General features: G+C 40.9%; 1 protein-coding gene across 1 annotated transcript in view; it reads left to right on the top strand.

The window, feature by feature from the left end:
• Positions 1–19,433, top strand: part of ZNRF2 (zinc and ring finger 2) — a 60,176-nt gene extending 40,743 nt beyond the window's left edge. Inside the window, exons 3-5 of the mRNA XM_030484400.1 lie at positions 11,514–11,619; positions 12,371–12,448; positions 13,618–19,433. Of these exons, the coding sequence (XP_030340260.1) occupies positions 11,514–11,619; positions 12,371–12,428 (164 nt within the window). The 3' untranslated portion in view covers positions 12,429–12,448; positions 13,618–19,433. The remainder of the gene's footprint in view (positions 1–11,513; positions 11,620–12,370; positions 12,449–13,617) is intronic.
• Positions 19,434–20,656: the final 1,223 nt, after the last annotated feature.

Genomic DNA, 20,656 nt, shown 5'->3' on the forward strand with positions numbered 1-20,656 from the left:
ATTATGTGTGTGTCTTATTTGACTTAATTGCAAGGATCGAGAAATTGGTGCTGTTTGGTTTAAAATATAAATGAAGGTTTATTGATGGGGTTTGGTGTTTCGGGTTTTTTCTCCTCTTAAAGACCCATATACTTAGTGTCTTACTGGGATAGTAAAAACCTGTAGGTACTTGTTAGCACAGGAATAAGTTACAATACTGGATTAAGGATTAGCATAGAGCAGAAAAATTGAGATAACTTTGAAAGCTCCGACTCAATATTTGATGTTATCAGAACTTTTTGCATTCAGATGTGTTTTGCATTCCATCTGCATCACAAGGATAATTGCATTTAAAATAGGAATAGCTTGTAAAAAGCAGTCTGTCTGCTGTGAGCAGAAAAGACAGACAAGTAAAAATTATGCGGTGATTCATATCCCTGTCCTGTGTATGCACGTTGACACCAGACGTTCAATTTTAACTTGGAGAAGGCTGATCTCAAGCCTGCATGGAAAAGCACCCTGTAGGCCTAGCACCTGGCACTGGGGTTAATAAGCCAGACTTTATGCACGCTGAGTTTTGGCACCAGTGTCTTCATTGTGTGTTGCTCAGTAATGCATTGTATCTTCCCTAAGAATAGCATTTTAGTCAGATACACCTGTTTTTCTCCCCTTCTCCTGTTTTGAGCCTAAGCTCATAGTTTCATCTTTCTTGCCATCTTCCGTAGTACTCCCGATGCATTCATTTTGCATCAGATCAAACCAGACTCCTCTGCAGGCTTGCAAAGAAGTGAGTCAGTTATTCAGCCAGTGTTAAAAGACTGGAAAAAAGACTTGGCAATGGCTCGATGTCTAGTTGGAAACCTGTAACGAGTGGTGTCCCTCAGGGATTGCTGTTGGGACCGGTCCTGTTCAACATCTTTGTCGGTGACATGGACAGTGGGATTGAGTGCACCCTCAGCAAGTTTGCCGACGACACCAAGCTGTGTGGTTCGGTTGATATGCTGGAGGGAAGGGATGCCATCCAGAGGGACCTTGACACGCTTGTGAGGTGGGCCGATGCCAACCTTATGAAGTTTAACCAAGCCAAGTGTAAGGTCCTACACCTGGGTCGGGGCAACCCCAGGCACTGCTACAGGTTGGGCGGAGAAGAGATTCAGAGCAGCCCTGCAGAGAAGGACTTGGGGGTGTTGGTTGACGAAAAGCTTAACATGAGCCAGCTTCAGTGTGCGCTTGCAGCCCAGAAAGCCAACCGTATCCTGGGCTGCATCAAAAGAAGTGTGACCAGCAGGTCGAAGGAGGTGATCCTGCCCCTCTACTCTGCTCTTGTGAGACCTCACTTGGAGTACTGCGTACAGTTCTGGTGTCCTCAACATAAAAAGGACATGGAGCTGTTGGAGCGAGTCCAGAGGAGGGCCACGAGGATGATAAGGGGGTGGAGCACCTCCCGTATGAAGACAGGCTGAGAGAGTTGGGGCTGTTCATCCTGGAGAAGAGAAGGCTGCGTGGAGACCTCATAGCAGCCTTCCAGTATCTGAAGGGGGCCTACAAGGATGCTGGGGAGGGACTCTTCATCAGGGACTGTAGTGGTAGGACAAGGGGTAATGGCTTCAAACTTAAACAGGGGAAGTTTAGATTAGATATAAGGAAGAAGTTCTTTACAGTGAGGGTGGTGAAGCACTGGAATGGGTTGCCCAGGGAGGTTGTGGATGCTCCATCCCTGGGGGTGTTCAAGGCCAGGCTGGACGGAACCTTGGCGACATGGTTTAGTGCAAGGTGTCCCTGCCCATGGCAGGGGAGTTGGAACTAGATGATCTTAAGGTCCTTTCCAACCCTTACTATTCTATGATTCTATGATTGTGTTCAGGGCACCTGTAGGAAGCTTGGTATAGGAACTTGGAAAAGGACAAAGCGAGCAAAACACTGAATCAAATCCCACATCCAACCTCAGAAAAAGCCACTGCTGAAGTAACCCATGTTGTCCAGAGTAGTAGGATAGCTAACTGCATCTGAGCTTCTTCTCTTCATTCTTTGTCTCTGCTTTTGACCGACACTATTGCCCTACGCTTTCCTTCCATGAAGGTTCCTAATGCACCTACTTCACCTGCATTGTGTTAGAGGAGAGTTCTTATAGATTTCATTAGGCCAGCATGTCCCCATCACACTGTCAGTTCATTGCAGACCATTACTAGAATGAAGCTTCTTAATTGGAAATCATTACAAAGCAGTTTCTTTGGCTTCTGACCATAGTTTTGGTGATGGTCAGTGGTTGAAGCCTTGCCATTTGGAAAAACTCTGTTCTGCAATCTTTTTGGTCCCTTTTTGTATTGGGGATGAAATCAGCTTAGTAACTTAAAAAAGCTGACAGAGCAAGAGGAATTTCCTAATCTCAGTGGGGATCCTTTTGTACACTCACATCAACATCCTGCACTTGCAAGATATTTTCCAATTTACTTCAGCGTGATCAGAGACAACCATCTTCTGTTGTATGTACTCTGCCACATCCTCACTCTGCTTTACTTTCCCAGTTTTGTGAACACTGTTGGTGATAGCATCCAGGCATCCACTCTTGATGTGGAAAAGTTGCTCATTTTAACAGACTTAAATCATTGTAGTTAAGTCTTCCTTGTGACCATAAAGCTAGTTGAAGAAAACTGTCTCTGCAAGGTATATGAAATGAATTCTTCACCCTCCTCCTGACCACAGTGGTATCTTTTCCTCATTAAATCATTATCTCAGATTCCCAAGTGACATACTACCAGAAGAAGCTTCTGTAGGTAAATACTCCTGGGCTTTTATGCCTGGTTGGTTGTGGTGGTGGTTTTGGTTTTTTTTTTTGGTTGGTTGGTTTTGGTTTTTTGTGGGGGATTTTTTGTTTGTTTGGTGGGATTTATTGTTGTATTGTTGTTGTTTGTTGTTGTTGTTGGCTTTTACACCATTGGTAAAGAAGACAACTACTACCCAAGGCAAGCTGGACCTCAGGCCTCTCATTTTTCTTGAGTGTGCCCCACTTGGTGATAAGACTTGATTGCTGCCTGTTGCTCAGGGGGAAACCATATGGTTCAGCCACATGGTTTGGACTGGATCTCTGGTTTGCAATCTGAAATTCTCAATGTGCCTAAATTGATTTTTTTTTTTTTCCCCCCCATCTATCATAGCAGTTTCTTAGTGCATGTACAGATTGGCAGATACATACAAGCAGTCCTTAAATATTTTGCTTTGGTTTACTCCTCAAAGATAAGAAGCATTGTTTAGCAAAGAATAAAAATTATAAAGGATCTGCATGCATGTATCCCACACTGATATTCTTTCTTGCTTGCTTCTGCAAGTTTCTTTCATCCCAGCTATTTCCAGCTCAGTGTAAGAAACAATCCTAACTGCAGCAGATTCTTTGGCAGCAATACATGCTGGTTGCCCCTGGCCATTTACTCAACCACTCCTTCTTTTGTAGCATATTTGTGGTGCAAGAAACTCTTTGATGGTAAACTCTCAGCCTTGAGAAGTGTAAATCATTCTTACCCAGCAGAGCCTAGGAGGAGGTATTCCCCAATTGATAGTTCCTTACACTGTTTCCTAAGGAGTCTTATTTTGCTGCCGTTTTGTTTCTTGAGGGTTTGCCCCTTTACATGCTACTTTTGATTTAACTCCTGATGTTCAAGAGTGATACCTGAAAATCATGTAATTAAAACATTAAAAATTAAAACCCAAGAAAACAGCGTAAAGGCAGCTTCCTTGTTCCCTGTGCTGCAACAAGCGGTTTTTGTTTCAGACGGTCTGTGCTGGGGTTCATCATTTGTGATGGGGTTTTGCTGCGGGGCATTAGTTTGGTACTGCTGTATTCAGGGCTTTTTCATCTAGACAGCTTGTGGTGAGAAAATATTTAGAAGTATTTTCATCTCCCAGGAATAATGTTTCTAGCCTTGGGACAAACACAGTATGCCAAGGAAGACAATTCAAGAACAAGTTACCCCTTGGGTCATTAAAAACACAAATATACATCCATTTAGTTGGACTGAGGACTTAGTACAGAATGGGTAAGGCTGGCGTAAAGTCTGTTTAAATCATGTTCTCGAGGACAAGACTGTTTGTGGTTCATTTGCGAACAGGTACAGCTTTTGGCCTGTACCTAGACTAAAATGTGACAGTTTAAGCACATGGTACTTACAAATGTGGTGAATGAACTTATCTTCAGAAGTCAGTGCAACAGGAGAAAGTTGTTTACTTATCTTGAGATGATTTAATGTTCAAAGGCATCTCAAACTGCAAGCAGGTTGATTAAACAGAAGTTGGAAAGACAGGAGCTTAACCAGAGGTTTTGGAGTCAGTTGGATAATTTTCTCTGAATCGAGAGCAAATCTTGAATCTGTGGAAACACAGTCACTCTGGCAATAAATCTCAAGACACAGGAGCGCAAGATGTTTCATGTCTAATTGAGTAGTTAAATTTTATCTTACGTGAGATAGTTTCTTTCACCCCAGTGCATTTTACTAGGAATATAAGTATGGACTGAGAAAGTTATTACACTGATCACGACAGCATAGGAGCAGCTGTGGATGTTGTTGCTCAGAAGTGAAGAGCTTTGTTTCTCAGAATAGTTGGCCTTTTTTCAAAGCCTAGCTCTTCACTGGGAGTCCTGGGATACAAACTTGACTTTTTCATTAATCAAGATATCTTAATTGGCCATTGTATGAAAGCTGTGTCATTTAAACTTGGGATTTAAATGTTGTTTTGCAGAACTGTACCTTGTATTGACACCATGTTTTTTAAAGTTGCAAATTTCCATTGTGACCACTGAAGGAAACCTCTTCAAAAGAACTGTTTTCCCTCAGTGCACATAGTGTTTCCCTTTCCTCTCTATATTATTTAGTTTACCGGATTAGAATTGTATCAGGGTAACTAGGATAATACAGGCTTTTACACTCATCGTGCTTCCTAAAATGTATTTCTATTGCTACCATTTCAGTTTTTATCTTTATTCAACAAAGAGTATTTTTTCTCTACCATATATCTGATCACTGTCTGTCTGAACAGGAAGCATCTAGCTGTTTCTCAGAATCAGCTTCTGAAAGTTGAGAATGTCCCACAAAAGTCTAAATCCAGTTCTTCAAATGTTAGTTTAGCTGAGAAACAGCGAAACTTCTGCAGCCACCTACCTCCAGCACAGCATGGTGTTGTGATACAAGAATTGCCACTTAGGCCTTATTCTGTAAATGTTTTTTCTTGTGTGACTTTCTCTTTGTGTGCTCCCTTCCCTTTACCTTTGTGTTTTAAGAAGAGGGAGCACCAAAGACCGTAGGCAATGTTTGTGGAGGAAGTCTTTCGTGATGGGTATCTGTTTGTATATAGATATCTCAGTCTTGGACCAACACAGAGAAAGGTGAGAGGGAAGGGGAAGACAAGGATAACGCTTGGACTTTGAATAGGAAATTGTAACAGGCTGCCGTGATGCAAGGGGTGAAGAGTGAGATGCCAAAGGCCACCCTCGCCCAAAATTCACTAAATGCTTTGTTAGTGTTTGATGAAGTGCCACATTTGTTGTAGCTGGTTAGTTTGCTTTAGAGAGATTATAGTTTTATGTAGTGTGGTGCGGAAGGTGTTTTAGATTGCTGAAGTTCTAGGTATTACCACGCAAGTTGTGCAATGGTGTTTGGGGTTTTTGTGCCTGTCGGAAGCGCACAAAAAGTTGTAATGTGCTTTTTTGGTTAGCATATGGGTATTAGGTTTTTCAGCAGTATAAAAGGGAGTTTGGGTTAAAGTTAGTCAGGAGAGCTGAATTCTGAATTTCTGTGTGCTCAATTTTCTGGTATTATGAATCCTGAAAACCACTTAGTTGTGGTTCAGGTAAAAACACTAGATGTTAAAGATTTTTCCTTTTGCATCTAATCAAGAGGAGGTTGCTTATATTACCGCAAGGTTAGCTTCTGACTATGAAAGTGCAGTCTTCATAGGTGAACCAAGCTAATGGCTTTAGCTCTGCTGTGCTCAATCTGACAGGCCCCGTAGCTTGGAAAGCTCTGAGTAGCAACAAAGTTCTGCGCTGAAGAATCAGCTGTCGTACAGCGTGTCTTCTTACCTCAGTTTTTGAGCAGCAGCAGAGGGCTCACCTGGTCATCCAAAAATGGCCCCTAGCTGGAGCATGCTGAATCAAGGATGTTCCTATTGTGGCAGCCAGGAAAACCAGCTGGAATGCCAAAGAAACTGCTTGCTTTCCTAGTCCTTAGGATGGGCAAGAAGAGAAAGCTTTTGCTTGCAGCCAGAACCAGGTTGCAAAGACAGTTACTGAGCTGTATGAGAGAAGTACACCTCGCATAATGGTCTCTTTTCTTTCCATTCCAGTGTCTTAGTTCTCCCAAGGATATTAACTCCTAATAAGAAGGTTGTCCATATTATTCATGTCAGATACTGGCTAATAATGTTAATCTCTTCCTCATTTCTCCAATGCCTGCATCGTAGCAGTAAATGAGATGATGGGGGGTAGGATGAGTGGTAGAAAAAGTCTCTCTTTGCAAGACTAGAGAAAATGATACTTTGTGGAAAATGGGTATGAAGAGGAGGAGAGTATAGTAGGAAGTAGATGGAAAGGAATGAAGAGAGAGAAAAATAGATGTGGCAGAAGCTGGAAAGATTTAGTAAATAAAGTCAGTAACATCTAATAAGAATATGTTAACAACATACACACATACTTGCTGGCTACCAAATAGTTTTGCCTGTGGAACATGCAGGTCCTTCTTGTCTACTTGTTTTTGTTATCAGTGTAAGGAAAACCTCTGGATTGTCCCAGAAGGTGATATCAGTAAAACTACAGAATAGATTGTGCAATATGGATGAATTCATGCTATATGTGTGAAGAAATAAGTTGGCCTCTAGGTGTCCAGAGCTTGACGTACTTCTTTAAGAAATAAGCAAAAACTGTCTCTGCTACTAAATTGAGAGAGTTTGTAGTAATCAGCAACAAAAATTAATATGTAACAGATATATGGTAATATGTACTATCCGTCAGTATTTTTTAACCTCTTATGGCTCTTGTTTTACCAATTTCAGTGCTGCTAAGATACCGTTCAGAAGTTATGTTCCAACAAAGTTTCAGTCATATACCTGAAAGGGTGCACTTCTATAGTGTCTTTTGCTGTTAAGTTAGCTATGGTGGCAGCTTCCACAGACATTTCAGCTTTTAGGTTTTAGAAAAAATACAGATTATTTCGAAAAACTGTCATACGGGATTAGATAACGTGGTGTTTGTTTCCAGTAAATGCCTAGAGAGAAGTATAATACTATAAGGTGATATTTCTGCAAATACTATCACTGCCTCTGTGGTTTGTGACTTGGTGTTCCCTGAGCCTAGGCCTATAGCTATCTGTGTTTTAAAAAGAAAACCAAAAAGCAGTGGCACAGATTTTAATGACTTAATCCATAAGGTACGTATTGCATGTGCTTTTGCAGTCCTTAGTTTAAAGACAGTTCCATCACAGACATTGCCTATCATTTTAACCATGGCTGAGTTGGTAGCTTTGACAGTTGTCATTTTTCCCAGGTTCTAGAAAAAGGTTTTAATTGGGAAAGTATGTGCAAAATCACCAGGATGACTGTATTTTAATTCAGTACTACCTGTTTTGCTATAAATGCAGTAGTGGAATGGAATTTATTTTTCAGAAGATAAGATAAAGGCAGAATTTTAGGAGGAAAAATTATTGACAACCAGAAGTTAAAACAGTAGTAGTATTAACCAGGGAGAGAGAGGAGGAGGAAGTATTTGAGCAGACATAGGAAGGAAATACTATGCTTTTTTTGCCAGATTTCATCTTTGACACCAGTCTTTGGCTAGTGAGTACTTGTTCAAATAGCTGGGAAGGCGGAGGAGTGTTTACCTCCTATTTGGTGCAAGGCAGATGGATGTGGGGGGTGTGGTGAGTGTTTGTGTATGTACCATTGTGTGGGTGAAATGGAAAAATGTGGCCTCTGCTTATTTCCTTTTCTCACTTCCATTTAGGTAATACACTCATAAATGTTTTAATCATAACATTGATGAAAATCTCAAACTGTTCCTTTTTTTTCTTTTTGTTTTAAGAGAAAAAGAATAACATGTATCTGCTGAATCACTGCTGCAGGGAAATACAGGAAAAAATAAAAAGTTGTTCAGACTGCAGTGGTTCTATGCAAAATGATTTACACATATTTCTGTAACAGATATGTTTAGAAGGTGGTGTTAAATGGCCCTTAAACTGACTTCCATCTTGTATAAGCCAGTGTTGGTACAGGAGAGTGCTGCATGAAACAAGTACAGAACAAATTCTGACCAGATCCAGGTCTAACAGGTTTTTACTTCTTTTTCTTTATCTGGGACTGATGATCCAAATCACCTCAAGTGGTCAAAAGGGAGTCAGACCCAAAGTGTCATAGGTCTGTGAAGGATTTGGTTTTGCTGTTGTCACTCTGCATGTGTAATCACTTATGAGCATAATTACACAAGTTTGGAGTCTGTTAACGTGCAGTACCAAGTTGCACCTGGGCATTTACAGCAGCTGCGTATTTTGTACTGATTCCACCAGTATTTATGCTTTTCTCTTGCACAAGAGCCTCGTAGGATTTGTAAGGTTAACACAAGATGTAGGGAGTGCTGACTCCTTGTTATTTCAGAGGAAGAGCAGCAGAGAAGCCTGTTAGCAACATCTCTTCTGCAGGGGTGGCAGAACTCCACCACATTTCTAAGGCCCCATCCATGCCAGCGTTCACATCAGCTCTCTCTGGCATGACTAGGCAAATCCAGTGTGTGCCTGGCAGCTCATCCCTGTGGGAAAGCTCGGGATGAAGCCAGGGAGGGTGGCAAGCTGTTTGCCTGGGACTGGTGCAGCAGGGCTAGTGAGGGAGGCTAATGGCAGCTGGGCAGAGCACGGGAGCACGGGAGGGAACAAAAGGAGTCTCAAACACTTATGGCCTGGCTGGGGGGAGATACAGATGTTTAGATTGGCATCTTGCCCTAATGTTAGCCAAAAGGTGCAGAACCTTGTTAAATTGCTCAGCAGGAGTTCAAACCCAAGTTGTTCTGTCGGGCGAGCGCATGATAAGCCAGACATGCACAATAGAGAATGATGGGAAAGCAGTTGCACAGGAATGTTTTCTGTTATAAATTGTATTTTTATTGAACAGCTTTTTAATTTTTTTATCAAAAGCTTGACTAAACGCTTCCCTCTGAAGAGTGCTGAGAGAGGGAAGCTGGGCTTTAATTCACTGGAGGCATCATAGTGCCATTTTGGTTTTGGGTACCAGCTGCTGATCTGGTGAAGTGACTCCATGGAAAAAGTGACTTTTAATAAGAATCCTCTGTGTGTATGATACATGCTTGAATTATTAATGGTGCTTCTTCTTGCAGCCCTACTTTGGGAAGAGAATAGATATAAGACAAAATACTTGTGCAGAGAGATGGTCTAGGAGGGTAATGTTCAGTCAAAGATTAGTGTCTCAGGCAAAAATTGGTATCTTTGTAGCAGGACAATGCTGTCTGGAGAGTCTTTGCCTCTTGGTGTCAGATATTAAAGTATATTTTAATTTAAAACCAGAACAAAACAACAACAATAAAAAACCCTCAAGGAAGTATTTATTCTTAGCACCCTCTTCTGGGCAATTTCTTAGTGTCCGGATTTTGTAACAACATATAAGAGTTTTTAAGATCTTTTGTATTATTTTAAATTGCTTTGTCTGTTAGGTACCTCTAATGTTCCCGGGAGCTTACAGCTTCTGATAGAAGAGAAGAAATTTCTTAATATGATGCCTCCCAACAATGCTACCATGTGTAAAATACATTCTTCTGTTTTCTTCATTGTGGTGGATATATATTGTTTATTATTTTGTTTTGAATATTTTTTCTTTATAACAGTTCACCTGATGTTAGATATTCTTCACATATCCTCATGAAAATGCCACACACATGGCATTATACAGTATTTTTAGCATAACCAGTGAGTATAGCAGAGACTGAAATAAGTGCTGATTTAGAAACCCAAGCACCTGCAAGACAGCTTGCTGTCATTTTAAGGGAAACAAGGTAGACCTAATTTCATTTCACTTTTTTGCTGCCATGAGAGCTTTTTTAGTTGTCTGCTTGTCATTTTCTGTGTGTTTGGAATGCCATAGTGATGAGACTTAGAGCCACTGAACAGAATAGCGTAGAGCTGGTGGTTTCTCAGTCGTACCTGGGAACTGTACCCTTCATTAAGGAGTCCCTTTAGGCTCCTTTTGGTTAAGAAGGGGAAGCTTTTCCCATGAAACTTTGGAAATTTGAAGATGTGGGCTTTACTTTGCCAAGTGTGCATCTTTCTGATCTGCCAGAGATTGCCAGCTTAGTTGCTACATAGTCCCTTGGGAATGCCCTGTGTATTCTGTGAGGTCTAACTGGGACTTTTAACCTGCCTCTGGCAAACAGGGCCTTCCATGATCTCCTGGTTTGCTTTGTGCTAAGATTGAATTCTGCATCCCACATTCTGACTAAGAGACGTGTCCAAGAGAGAAGGTTTTTATTAAAAATAATATATTTTCCCAGAAACTTCTCTGTGAAGGCCAATTCTTGTGCATTCCTACTAACTTACTTTCTCCTCCTTTGTAATGGGATTTGGTAATGCTTCAAAAAAATCAGTTTCTCCGGGAATTTAGGGTTATTGGAGCTATACAACACTCATCTTTCCCTGATGGAAAACTCCTATGCCTGTTACTAACAGTTGCATGCTTCACATTGAGGAAAAGGTGGATGGGATGTGGTAGAGCATGCTGACACGGTGAGAAGAGGAGGTTGAAGGTGTGAAATACGAGTACAAGCAAAGCTGGTAAAAGAAATCCAGATGTATAGAAGAGAGATGAGTAGGAGGGTAGAGAAAGCAAATGATAGGCTGTGTTTAGAAGTTAATATTATCTTTACCTAGTTAATCACCTGCAGTGTCCTGTCCAGAGAAATGTTATGTTCAGGCTTGATCTTAATCTCCATAGTGAAAACTGAGCACGGGGAAGAAGGTACAGCTAGGAAAAACCCACCCAGCCTGAATCCTCAAAGCCCTGGAGGCATTACACACCGTATTTGTATGCAGTACCCAACTTCCCAAGTGCTTAACTCTTGGTGTCAGCAGCACAGGGTATGTATGTCTGCTGTGGCTGCGTGGTTTAGAGCGCAGGTTTCCGAGGTCAGATCAGAGCACTCTGCGTGGTGGGGTGTGGATAATCTTGGAGAGTATAAACTCCAAAGGGATACTGACTGTTGATTATTGCTACCCTTCTTCTCCATATGGGTTCTTCCTACAGGATTTCATTTTGAGCTGCAGCTGTGGTATTCAGGCAAGAAACTGAATCATAACCATATTTTAAGTTGAGCTGCTAAGAGGTCTCCCATCAGGAATACTCAGCTGGTGTGTGACTTATCCTTACCTTGGCAGGGCTTTCTGCAGGACAAGAAATATCCTCTGTAACTGTTCTTGATGTTCTGAATAAAGAATATTTTGCTTGTAGTAGTCTGCTTGTCTGCTTTTTAACCATTTAACTTTGTGCTCTTTCCTTAGAGGATGTGCTGAGTAAAGATGCTGGGGAGTGTGCAATATGCCTGGAAGACCTGCAGCAAGGAGATACTATAGCACGGCTGCCTTGCCTCTGCATATATCATAAAGGGCAAGTATTTCTCAGGATGCATATAAAATTCCAGAAGGCTGCATTTATTGGGTAACTCCTCTAAGGGTTGCTTAAAGGAGCACTAAGATTTAGTTGCTTTTTACATTTCAAACCAAACAAACAGCAAAGAAACAACAGCAACCCTAAAGATGTTTTTAAAATGGTGTCTTTCTGTGTTCCCACCAATGTATTTGCAGTCAGTTTCCCTGCTGTTGTTGTCTTACGCTTGCATGAAAAGCCCACAGGAAAAATTAGGCAAACTCACCTGTATGGGGAAGGAGTATACATCATGGGTAGGGGGCCTAAGTTGTGTGTACTTCAGTTTTGTCAAGTGCTAATAGACTTGGGAGGGAAGAGGAGGGGACGCCTTTTAAACCTGTGTCGTATCTGTTTTCACAAGCGTCTGTGTCTGTAACTACAGGAAGTAAAATGTCAATGAATAAGCAAGATGATAGTGATAGTAGTGAAGTAACCTGTGTGTAAAAGCTGGATAGTAACTTGTAAAATGCTTCCTTAGAAATTTTAACACTTAGGAAATTCAGTTTTTCAACAGTGTTTAATATCCGAATGTTACTGTGGTTTGGGGTTATTAAATTTTCCAATGATGCGTGTATATACATATACTTATTTGTATAATATACAATCTTTCTAGTCATTGAAATTGAGAAACCAATTTATATTCATATCTGACTGCTGAATGTTACTAAGATATTAATGTCAGTTGTTTTCATTTTTGTCTTGTATCCAACAGCTGCATAGATGAATGGTTTGAAGTAAATAGATCTTGCCCTGAGCATCCATCAGATTAAGACAAGATTCATGTTTTTAGGTAATATTTATTTTTAGACGTGTACATTTTAACAATAAATATCTTGATTATCTGAAATCACTCTTTATGCTGGTGTTTTTAATTTGTGAATGTGCTACTGTGTCTCGGAACTGCAATATTAATCAGCAAGTATTGACGTGTATTGCAATATGTAAAAGGTTTCTGCATCCTTATATGGCATGGTCTGAAATGGTGTATTCCAGTTTTAGTACTGGAAAGTGGCACGTCTGTGCCAATAAGCTTTAGCATTAACTTTTAAGGAGTATTTTTTCCATGGAAATAAAATCAAAATAATATAATTGTGTAATTTTGGCTTGTTCCATGAGTACTGGCATTTATTTCTAACAGGAAGCTTTTGGAATTGTATGAAAAAGTTGAAACTAGGTATCTTCAAAACTACTTTCATGTTAATGCATTCCAGAATGTTTAAAATGGAGAAATAAATAAAAAAATGTGAACATATTTCTATCCATCCCATCTCACAGAGGTTCACCTTTTTCTATCTTATGCCTTATGTTGTGTTAATGATTGCAGATCTGCAATCAGTGTCAAAGGTTTAAAGGATAGGTTTATTCTTTTAGTCGACTAGTTTGAAAACATTATCTTCCATTAAACTATTGCCCCTGAGCATTGCAAAACACAGCAACAGTCTTAGAGAATTCTTAGAGAAACAGTAGCTTAGGGTTTAGTTTTGTTGTTCTGATGGAAATTAAAAGAAAAATAATAATCTGAAGAGTTCATCATTGGTATTTATTTGTACATTGGTTTGATCTTGCTTCATGAGTCTGCGTTGCAGGTCACACTGCAGTGCTATCCTTGTTGCAGGGGTAGCAGAGAAAACCTGAAGGCAAGTATTCTGCCACAGGGATAATTGTTTTAACCTCAGGGCAGTGTTATCCAAAATTAATAAACAAACACGTTTCTTGTATTGCCCCCAACAATTGAACTGTGGAAGAAGCCCACATGATGGTTTTGAACACATTCGTGTTCATGCTCATGGGTGAGCGTCATGTTAAATTCTATTTGCTTTTCACAGCAGAGATGCTGATAACTGGAGGCTTAGGGAAAAGGGAAAGGAAAACACACAGTGGTTGTGCCTGTGCTGTTTGAGTGTGTTATATACTGAAATAGCCAAAATGATGGTACTTTGTCTTCTGCTTTTTCAACAGCTGCTTCCACTGATAAGAAAACACAGGAGGTGTGAGGTTCCTTTGCTGAACACAGCATGCCTGGCTTGAGACTCACAGTTCTTTGTGGCTGAAAAAGGCAAAGATGGACAGTGACATGGAAAAAGCATTGCAGAAACTGGTTACTTGCCAGTAGTGCTCAGTATACCAAACACTCACGCAAAAGACACACAGGGATTTTGAAAATGCTGCACATTCTGTAACAATCGACTCCCCACAGACGTTACTGACGCTATTTTGTATTGAAGGCCAAAGTTCCTAATTTCAGCCTCACTTCTGGTTCTGTGAAGAAGCGGGTTATTGGACATGTGCCTCAAGTGGAAGTGGAGATGTTCGATATGTGCTATCTGAAACCCTTGCAGGAAGATGGCCCCGGTTTTGAGTGGGAATGTTTTCACCTTCTTGTTGGCTGAAGAACAGTAAAATGGCAAACTAAATAGAATCTAACAGTGTGACCTTAATTTACTGAATTCACACCCTGTTCTGTGTTCCTCACTTTTTTCAAGAACAGAAAACATAAACTTCTCTGCATAGGAATACTGTATTTCAGAATTTTGTAACTAAATGTTGGTCACAATGCAGTCCAAAGAGTAAAACCAAGACAGGCAACTAATTTCTATTGATCCAGCTATAGGGATTGTTGAAATCTGCACATTGTGTTGCTATTTAAATAACTAAAACTTCTCTTTTACTGCTTGTGAGTAAAAACAACAACAACAAAAAAAAAATTGCAGCAAAGCAAAACCTTACAGCTATGCAACTTTTTTTTAACTAGGGAAAAAAGAAGAATTAACCAGTTTTAAGTGCTGCCAGTTCAAGGTAATTTGTTTAACGGGTATTTTTTTAACAATGTTTCAGGTAATTATTTTGTTGTACTACTATCATCTCCAGGCTGCCTCCTGATGTGTAAATGAATAACTGCAAATGCGGGCACAGCAAGAGGTTTCTATAGGCATGGGTGAGATAACATCGAGGTGGGATTTGTTTTTCAGTTTTAAAACGCGCAAGATTCTCTTTCTTTGTTTGAATGTGGGTTTTTTTGGTGACAGGATCTGTAGTACTTTGCATGTAAGTCCTTGGTCTCTTCATGTGGAGAACAGCATTTGACAGTGTGGTTTGTTTCTTGTTTCATTTTGTTTTTTTAATGTACCTGCGTTTGTTTAATTTATTATTATTTTACTGTATTATATTGGTACAAACCAGGGCTCCGTAAAACACAAGATGTCTCGGGGGAGGGTACACCAAGTAAAGCTGTGGATAAGTATTAGTTCCCATAAAGTATCACAGTTCAAAAAAGACAATAAACTGGAACAGCTGTCAGGGCTTAGAAGTATACTTTTTATATCTAGAATTAAACATAGTAGTTTCTTAATTTCACAGCACAGGGAAAAGTTTATGAATATTTATTAGCGACAGCATTTTAGTGAGTTTCAATAGTTAAAATAAATTGCACACACTTCAAACACTTTTTCCTGTACATAAATAATTCTGCTCTTTTTTTTTTTTTTTTTTGTTTAAGTACATATTTCTCTCTGTTGCTACTGTGATTTATATCAAAAAGGACAAAGAACAGGAGCAACTGCTGCTATCTGGAGAACAAGTGCAGTGCACGTTACTGAACTCTATGTTGCAGATAGAGCAATCTTGTTATCCAGAGCAGTTCTTGCCTGGATAACATTTTCTTCTGAATGTTGTTCTGTGAAATGCCTTTGTTATGCTGCAAATCTAAAAGAGTCCAAACTAGATAATTGTCATAATTGCCAGTGCAGTTTCTACATTTTGGGCTTGCATCACTGGTTTCAGCTGAACCTGTAGCTACGGGCCCCTGTTATATTCTTTTTTTCAGTGGGAGCAGAATCATTTTGTCACACTTTGAATTCTGTAGTCACATCAAATGTACAGTCATTCCCTGTACAGATTCCTTTTTAGACAAGAATATTTGTGTTGCCTTGTATTGTCATGGGGGGGAGGGAGAGGATGAGGAATTACAGCACCTGTAATACTCCCATAGTGGTGTTGCCTGCAGGCCCACTTTTCCACTGTTTTAAATTCCTGCTATCTTCTGAAAGTAAAGCTTTTGCATTTGCATTGGTTTAATGTTTGCTGTTAGCTTCATGCCTACAGAAACTCACCTATAATAATGTAAAGGGCGTAGGTAATTGTTTTGGTGTCCTGTGCTCCAAGGTCATAGATAGCCTTTGGCTTAGGGTTTAAGTAGGTAAATAATATAAATCTGTTTACAACTTAAGCTCAGTTTTAATCGTTCATATTTCTAGTTCATTTACTATTTGAGCTTGTTTCAAAAACCTTAATTTTCTGTATTCAGATGCAAGTGACTGGTTTAAAGACCCAGCAGTTATCGCTGCTGTACTACATTTAGGACCAGTGTTTGAAAAGCACGCCACTAGCAATCACAGTGGTTTTGCAGGCAAGTGTCTGTTGCTGCTTCCGTGAGCACAGCAGAGCAGCAGTACCTTGGATTATTTGAGGAACTGATACAAGGTCAGGCCTAGATCCTAGTTTGGCACTCTTGGTATCCATAAATTTCTTCTGGAAGGCTATGGGAGATTTTCTTGTGTTAAAACCTGTAGTATAGACCAAGCCTAGAATGACCCTGACAGCATGAGGGCGATGCTTGTGTTTGAAAACGCTTGCAGAAACTCACCTACATAAACTTTGTTTCACCAGCTGTGTTGGTCAGTTGATGATGACCATGATGCAGGCATAGCTCTAGTCATAGGCAACACCTTTGTTTTAAAAGCATCCTCACCTCAGTGGTTCTGAGTCATTGTGCTTCAGAAGGAGAAAATCAACACTGAACAAGTCCCGTGTCTCGATCAAGGAATACCACACTTGTCCACAAGAAGCAATAACTTAAATTACGGAGCGATACACTTCTTTGCCTGTAAATATCTTGAGGTTGCCAATTCTGTGCTGTTTCAGTGTATTTCCTGTCATCTGGCCTGTATCTTCCCTAAGTATGTAAGGGTGTGAAGTAATTCCCATACTCAGGTCTGCCATTAACATGCTGCTTGCCAGGAGGGGAAGAGTAGACTCAACACTGTCTTGAAATGTGAGATGTTTCTGAACTTGTAACATACCCATATATCTTGAGTAGCAACTTGTGTTTTGAAGTTCATAGTGGAGGTAGCTATGAGTTGGATTGTATATAATCATATCCCATACAACACCAAGAGAGCCATGCCACTGTCCCCACAGGGCACGCACTGTCCTTTCTCTCCTAATAAATCAGTATATTTATGCCAACACTTGCTTTTTAAAGGAGGTAGCTAATTTTCTTTCAACGTGTATGTTCGTATGGGAGACATAAAAGCAAAAATGCAAAGCACACTGCAATTTGTGGGAAGAATAAAGCCTAAACCAGATGGTCTTATTTGTAATCAATTTTACTTTCATATTCAAGGGTAGGTGTACTGCAGTATTTTGAAATGGGAAATGTGTAGGTGATGCACAAAGATGTGGGTGGATACTAGTGACCTCTTTTTTTCCCTTTTATGATGTAAAGGGGGTATTACGACCTAATCTTAAGTTTATACATTTATCCTAGTTCTTTATGTTAGGGGCATTGGCCTTTTAATTAAGTCTTTGCTAAAAGGCTGGAGAACTAGTAAAACTGACACCCTCCCAAAGACTAAAACCTCAGCAAATGTGGGAAAGGTAATTTTTATTCAGAAATGTGGATCTTTGGTGTTTCTGGATGGATAATGTCTAGCACATAAAATGTGCTTATGGATGCTTTTAGTATGCTGCCTTTTCTATGTGAGGGCTTCAGAAACTCGCTCCATTTCTTATGCGTTCTACCAAAAGCAGGGAACTCATCACTTGAATGTTACTATCTCTGCATAAACAGCAACAAAGCATACATTATTTTTACTACAGGCCATGATCTCTCTGAATTTCTGTGAATTTTAGCTGCTTTCCCATATTGAAAGAGAATATTTGTGTGCACATTTGCTACTGCTGTTTTGTACCTGCTAATTTTGCTGTACAGTGGGAGTTTCCTGCCAAGAGACTACCATATACCTGGGGGTGCAGCACTGCTACTATGGGACTTTCCACCTCACCTTTGCCAGTGGAGGATTATCTCATTTTTTGATGAGTGCTATATTTTATGATTCACCTTCCACCCTTCCAAGCCTAAAACTCTCTTCAGTATCTATTTCTTTTCCTCTTCCTAGCTGAGGTCACGATACATTTTAGGCCATATTCCTTCGATCTTTGGACAGGCTTTGCATTGCCATCAGCAAAAGTAATGTAAGAGGTTGTAGCTGGAAGAAGAGGGCTTGTTATGGGTTCGCTACAACTGAGCCAAACGTGTGTTTTCCTGCAGCAGTATCATCAGCTTGTACCACTTAACTTCTTGTCATTCAAAATGCTCTGCGTGAGAAATTCACAACAGAACTATGTCCAGGATTTGTTTCCTGAATGTAGAACTTACATTTCTCCATATAAATCAACCTGCTTCTAATATCAGGTTGAAGATGTTTTAGCCAGTGGTTAAAAAAAATCCCCAGTCCTCACTCTGCAGTTGTCCCAAGTTGCATTCAGTTATCTTACCACACAGTTCGCTGGCTTCCCAAGCTGCTGCATCGCGTTCTGAAAAGTGATTTCTCAGTTAAGTCCATCAGAGCTGACGATGGGATAAACTGTAAAACGACCTCACTGTGGGGCATTATTGGTTTCTGATGACTCGCTCAGGTAAACCACTGCAGGAATATCCTGCATCTGAAAAAGGCTGGACTTGGTTGTGTCTTTGATGTAGTAAGTTGCCACTGTACAAGAAGTGGAAGGCAGCAAGCCTGCTAGCTGATCCTTCTGGCAACTTTTAATCCATGTTTGTTTGTTTGAGAGACTTTTGCCCTTGGGTGTGCTTTGGCAAAGATTTTGCAATGGTAAGTAGGATTTGCTTGATTCTGGCAGAGTTTCAAGTATAAGTAACCCGACGTTGCAAGAACATAATCTGTTGCTGAATCCTGTTCATCTTGTTTTCCCTCACATCTGCCCCTTTCGTTGCTAATTTGTTATGTTTAATAGTAAACACTTCTCAACATGACAGGTCACACGCTGTCAAGATGTGAAATGCTAACAGAAGAGGCATCGAAGCATGGTTCTGTGCTCTTCCTGTATTTATTAAGATGAAGCTGAAGTATTTGTTATTGTACAGTCAGGAACTCTCTCTTGGCTGATATTGCCAAAGCAGTATAACTTTCAAGAAAGAAGGGAGGTGGCTCAGCTGTAGAGGGGATGTTTTAAGGAACTACTTAATTTTACAAGCTGCAGCATCACACTGAATGGGTGGTGATCCAGCATTATCCTTATCACTTGATTGGGAATTCCATTCCGGCTCTTTCTACCCCTTGGCAGGTACCTGCTGGTAGGGAGCAGAGTGTATATTCCCCTTTATGCCTCTTCCCACAGAGCTCACCTTGCCCACAAGAAGTTAGAGGGAACTCCATGCTAGCTTCTGGAATGCCACCTAGACGTGCAGCAGTAATGGACAAGATGTCTTCCTTCATTACCAGAAATCAGAATGTAATCTGCAATGTCTAATGTAAAACATATTCAGTTTGGGGTTTTTCTGTTGTTCTGTTTTTGTTTTTTTAATTGCACAGTATGATTGCAAGTTGACTTTAGTTGTTCCAAGGTACTCTTTTCAGTGGTTTGCCAGTATATAATCATGAACAAAAATATTTTTTTATTGATTTCTAGGTTGTATGTTTAACATTCCATTCATGTAAAATATGTACAAATATATGTAATAAATCTTTTGAAGCACAGTTTTCTTCACACTTCCAGCTGATTTATGTTTTTAGTGAGAAGGGCATCACTGTGAGGCAGAGCTGCTTTATGTCTGTGCTGCAGACAACGCTGAAGCAGAGGAGGGGAGAGCAATGCCTGGTGTGTACATGGAAAAGCAGGTCGGTATGTGCCTCTTTGCAGTCCTACAGGTCAGAGTGCAGACCCTCTGGGCCAGCCTCCAGCTCTGCTCAGAGCCCGCTTCGCTCTCGTATCTGGCAAATCTGGATCTATGTATCCGTGCATCTGGTGGCTCTGTGCCACCAGGCTTTTACCTGGCTGGCCTGGGCAGAGCAGAGCTGATGTAGCTGCTGTTCTGCCAAGGTGGCTGGAGGACAGGTGTTTCTGGTTGATGTCCTCTCATGGTCTTGAGCAGACAAGATGGCCTTTGAGGTGAGCATCAGTTAGAGCTGCCAGGCCTGGAGGTCGGAAACTCATGGGTGGTTTAAAATGGGAAACACAGGGAGGGGAAGAGGGTGTCAAACAGCCCTTTCTCATCACCCAGGGCCTGGGAAGGTCCAGCAAGGCACCAAGCTGGCTTAATACATTGCTCTGTTTCCTCTATCCCCAATACCACTCCAGCTTCCTCCCAAAACACTTCAGTTTCCTCTTTAAAGCTGGCTCCCTACATGGCTAGGCAGCACATGGATTTCCTACTAACACTCTCTTGTCTGTCCCTAAACAGTTGGGAGGAGGCTACTGCAACAGGCTCCTGCAAGGATGTGTTGCTGGGGGGGGGAATCTCTGCCCACAGCCACCAAGGGGCTAAAAGTAAGTGAGGTAGGAATGGGAGCGCAGACGCCATGTGCTACTGAGGTCACAGAGGTGTTGGATGGTGTATGGTGTAAGTCTGCTTGGGGGGAAAGAGGGGGTGATTTTACTTCCCCTACACTAGCTGGGAGTGGAGCTGTGGGTGCTCTGAGCAAAGCCAAAGTGCCAGTTCACAAGGGTTATGTGGAGTGCAGGTGGGAAAATGAAAGAAGTTCATTCTCCAGGCAGGAAATGTTCCTTATGTTGGTACATTGCATGTCAACCCAACCATCTGCTTCTCCTAGCCAGGCTGGGAATAGCTGCTGGTGGAATGGGATGGAAGGATTTATGGCACAGGTTATTCTGAGACTGGGTGTCTGTCCATCCTTGCTCCACTTTTGGGAGAAGCGTTATGGTGTAGCTGAGGGTAGCTGAGCCCGTTGCTGAAGCTCGG

Source organism: Strigops habroptila, chromosome 1, assembly GCF_004027225.2.
Source record: "Strigops habroptila isolate Jane chromosome 1, bStrHab1.2.pri, whole genome shotgun sequence".
Taxonomy (NCBI): domain Eukaryota; kingdom Metazoa; phylum Chordata; class Aves; order Psittaciformes; family Psittacidae; genus Strigops; species Strigops habroptila.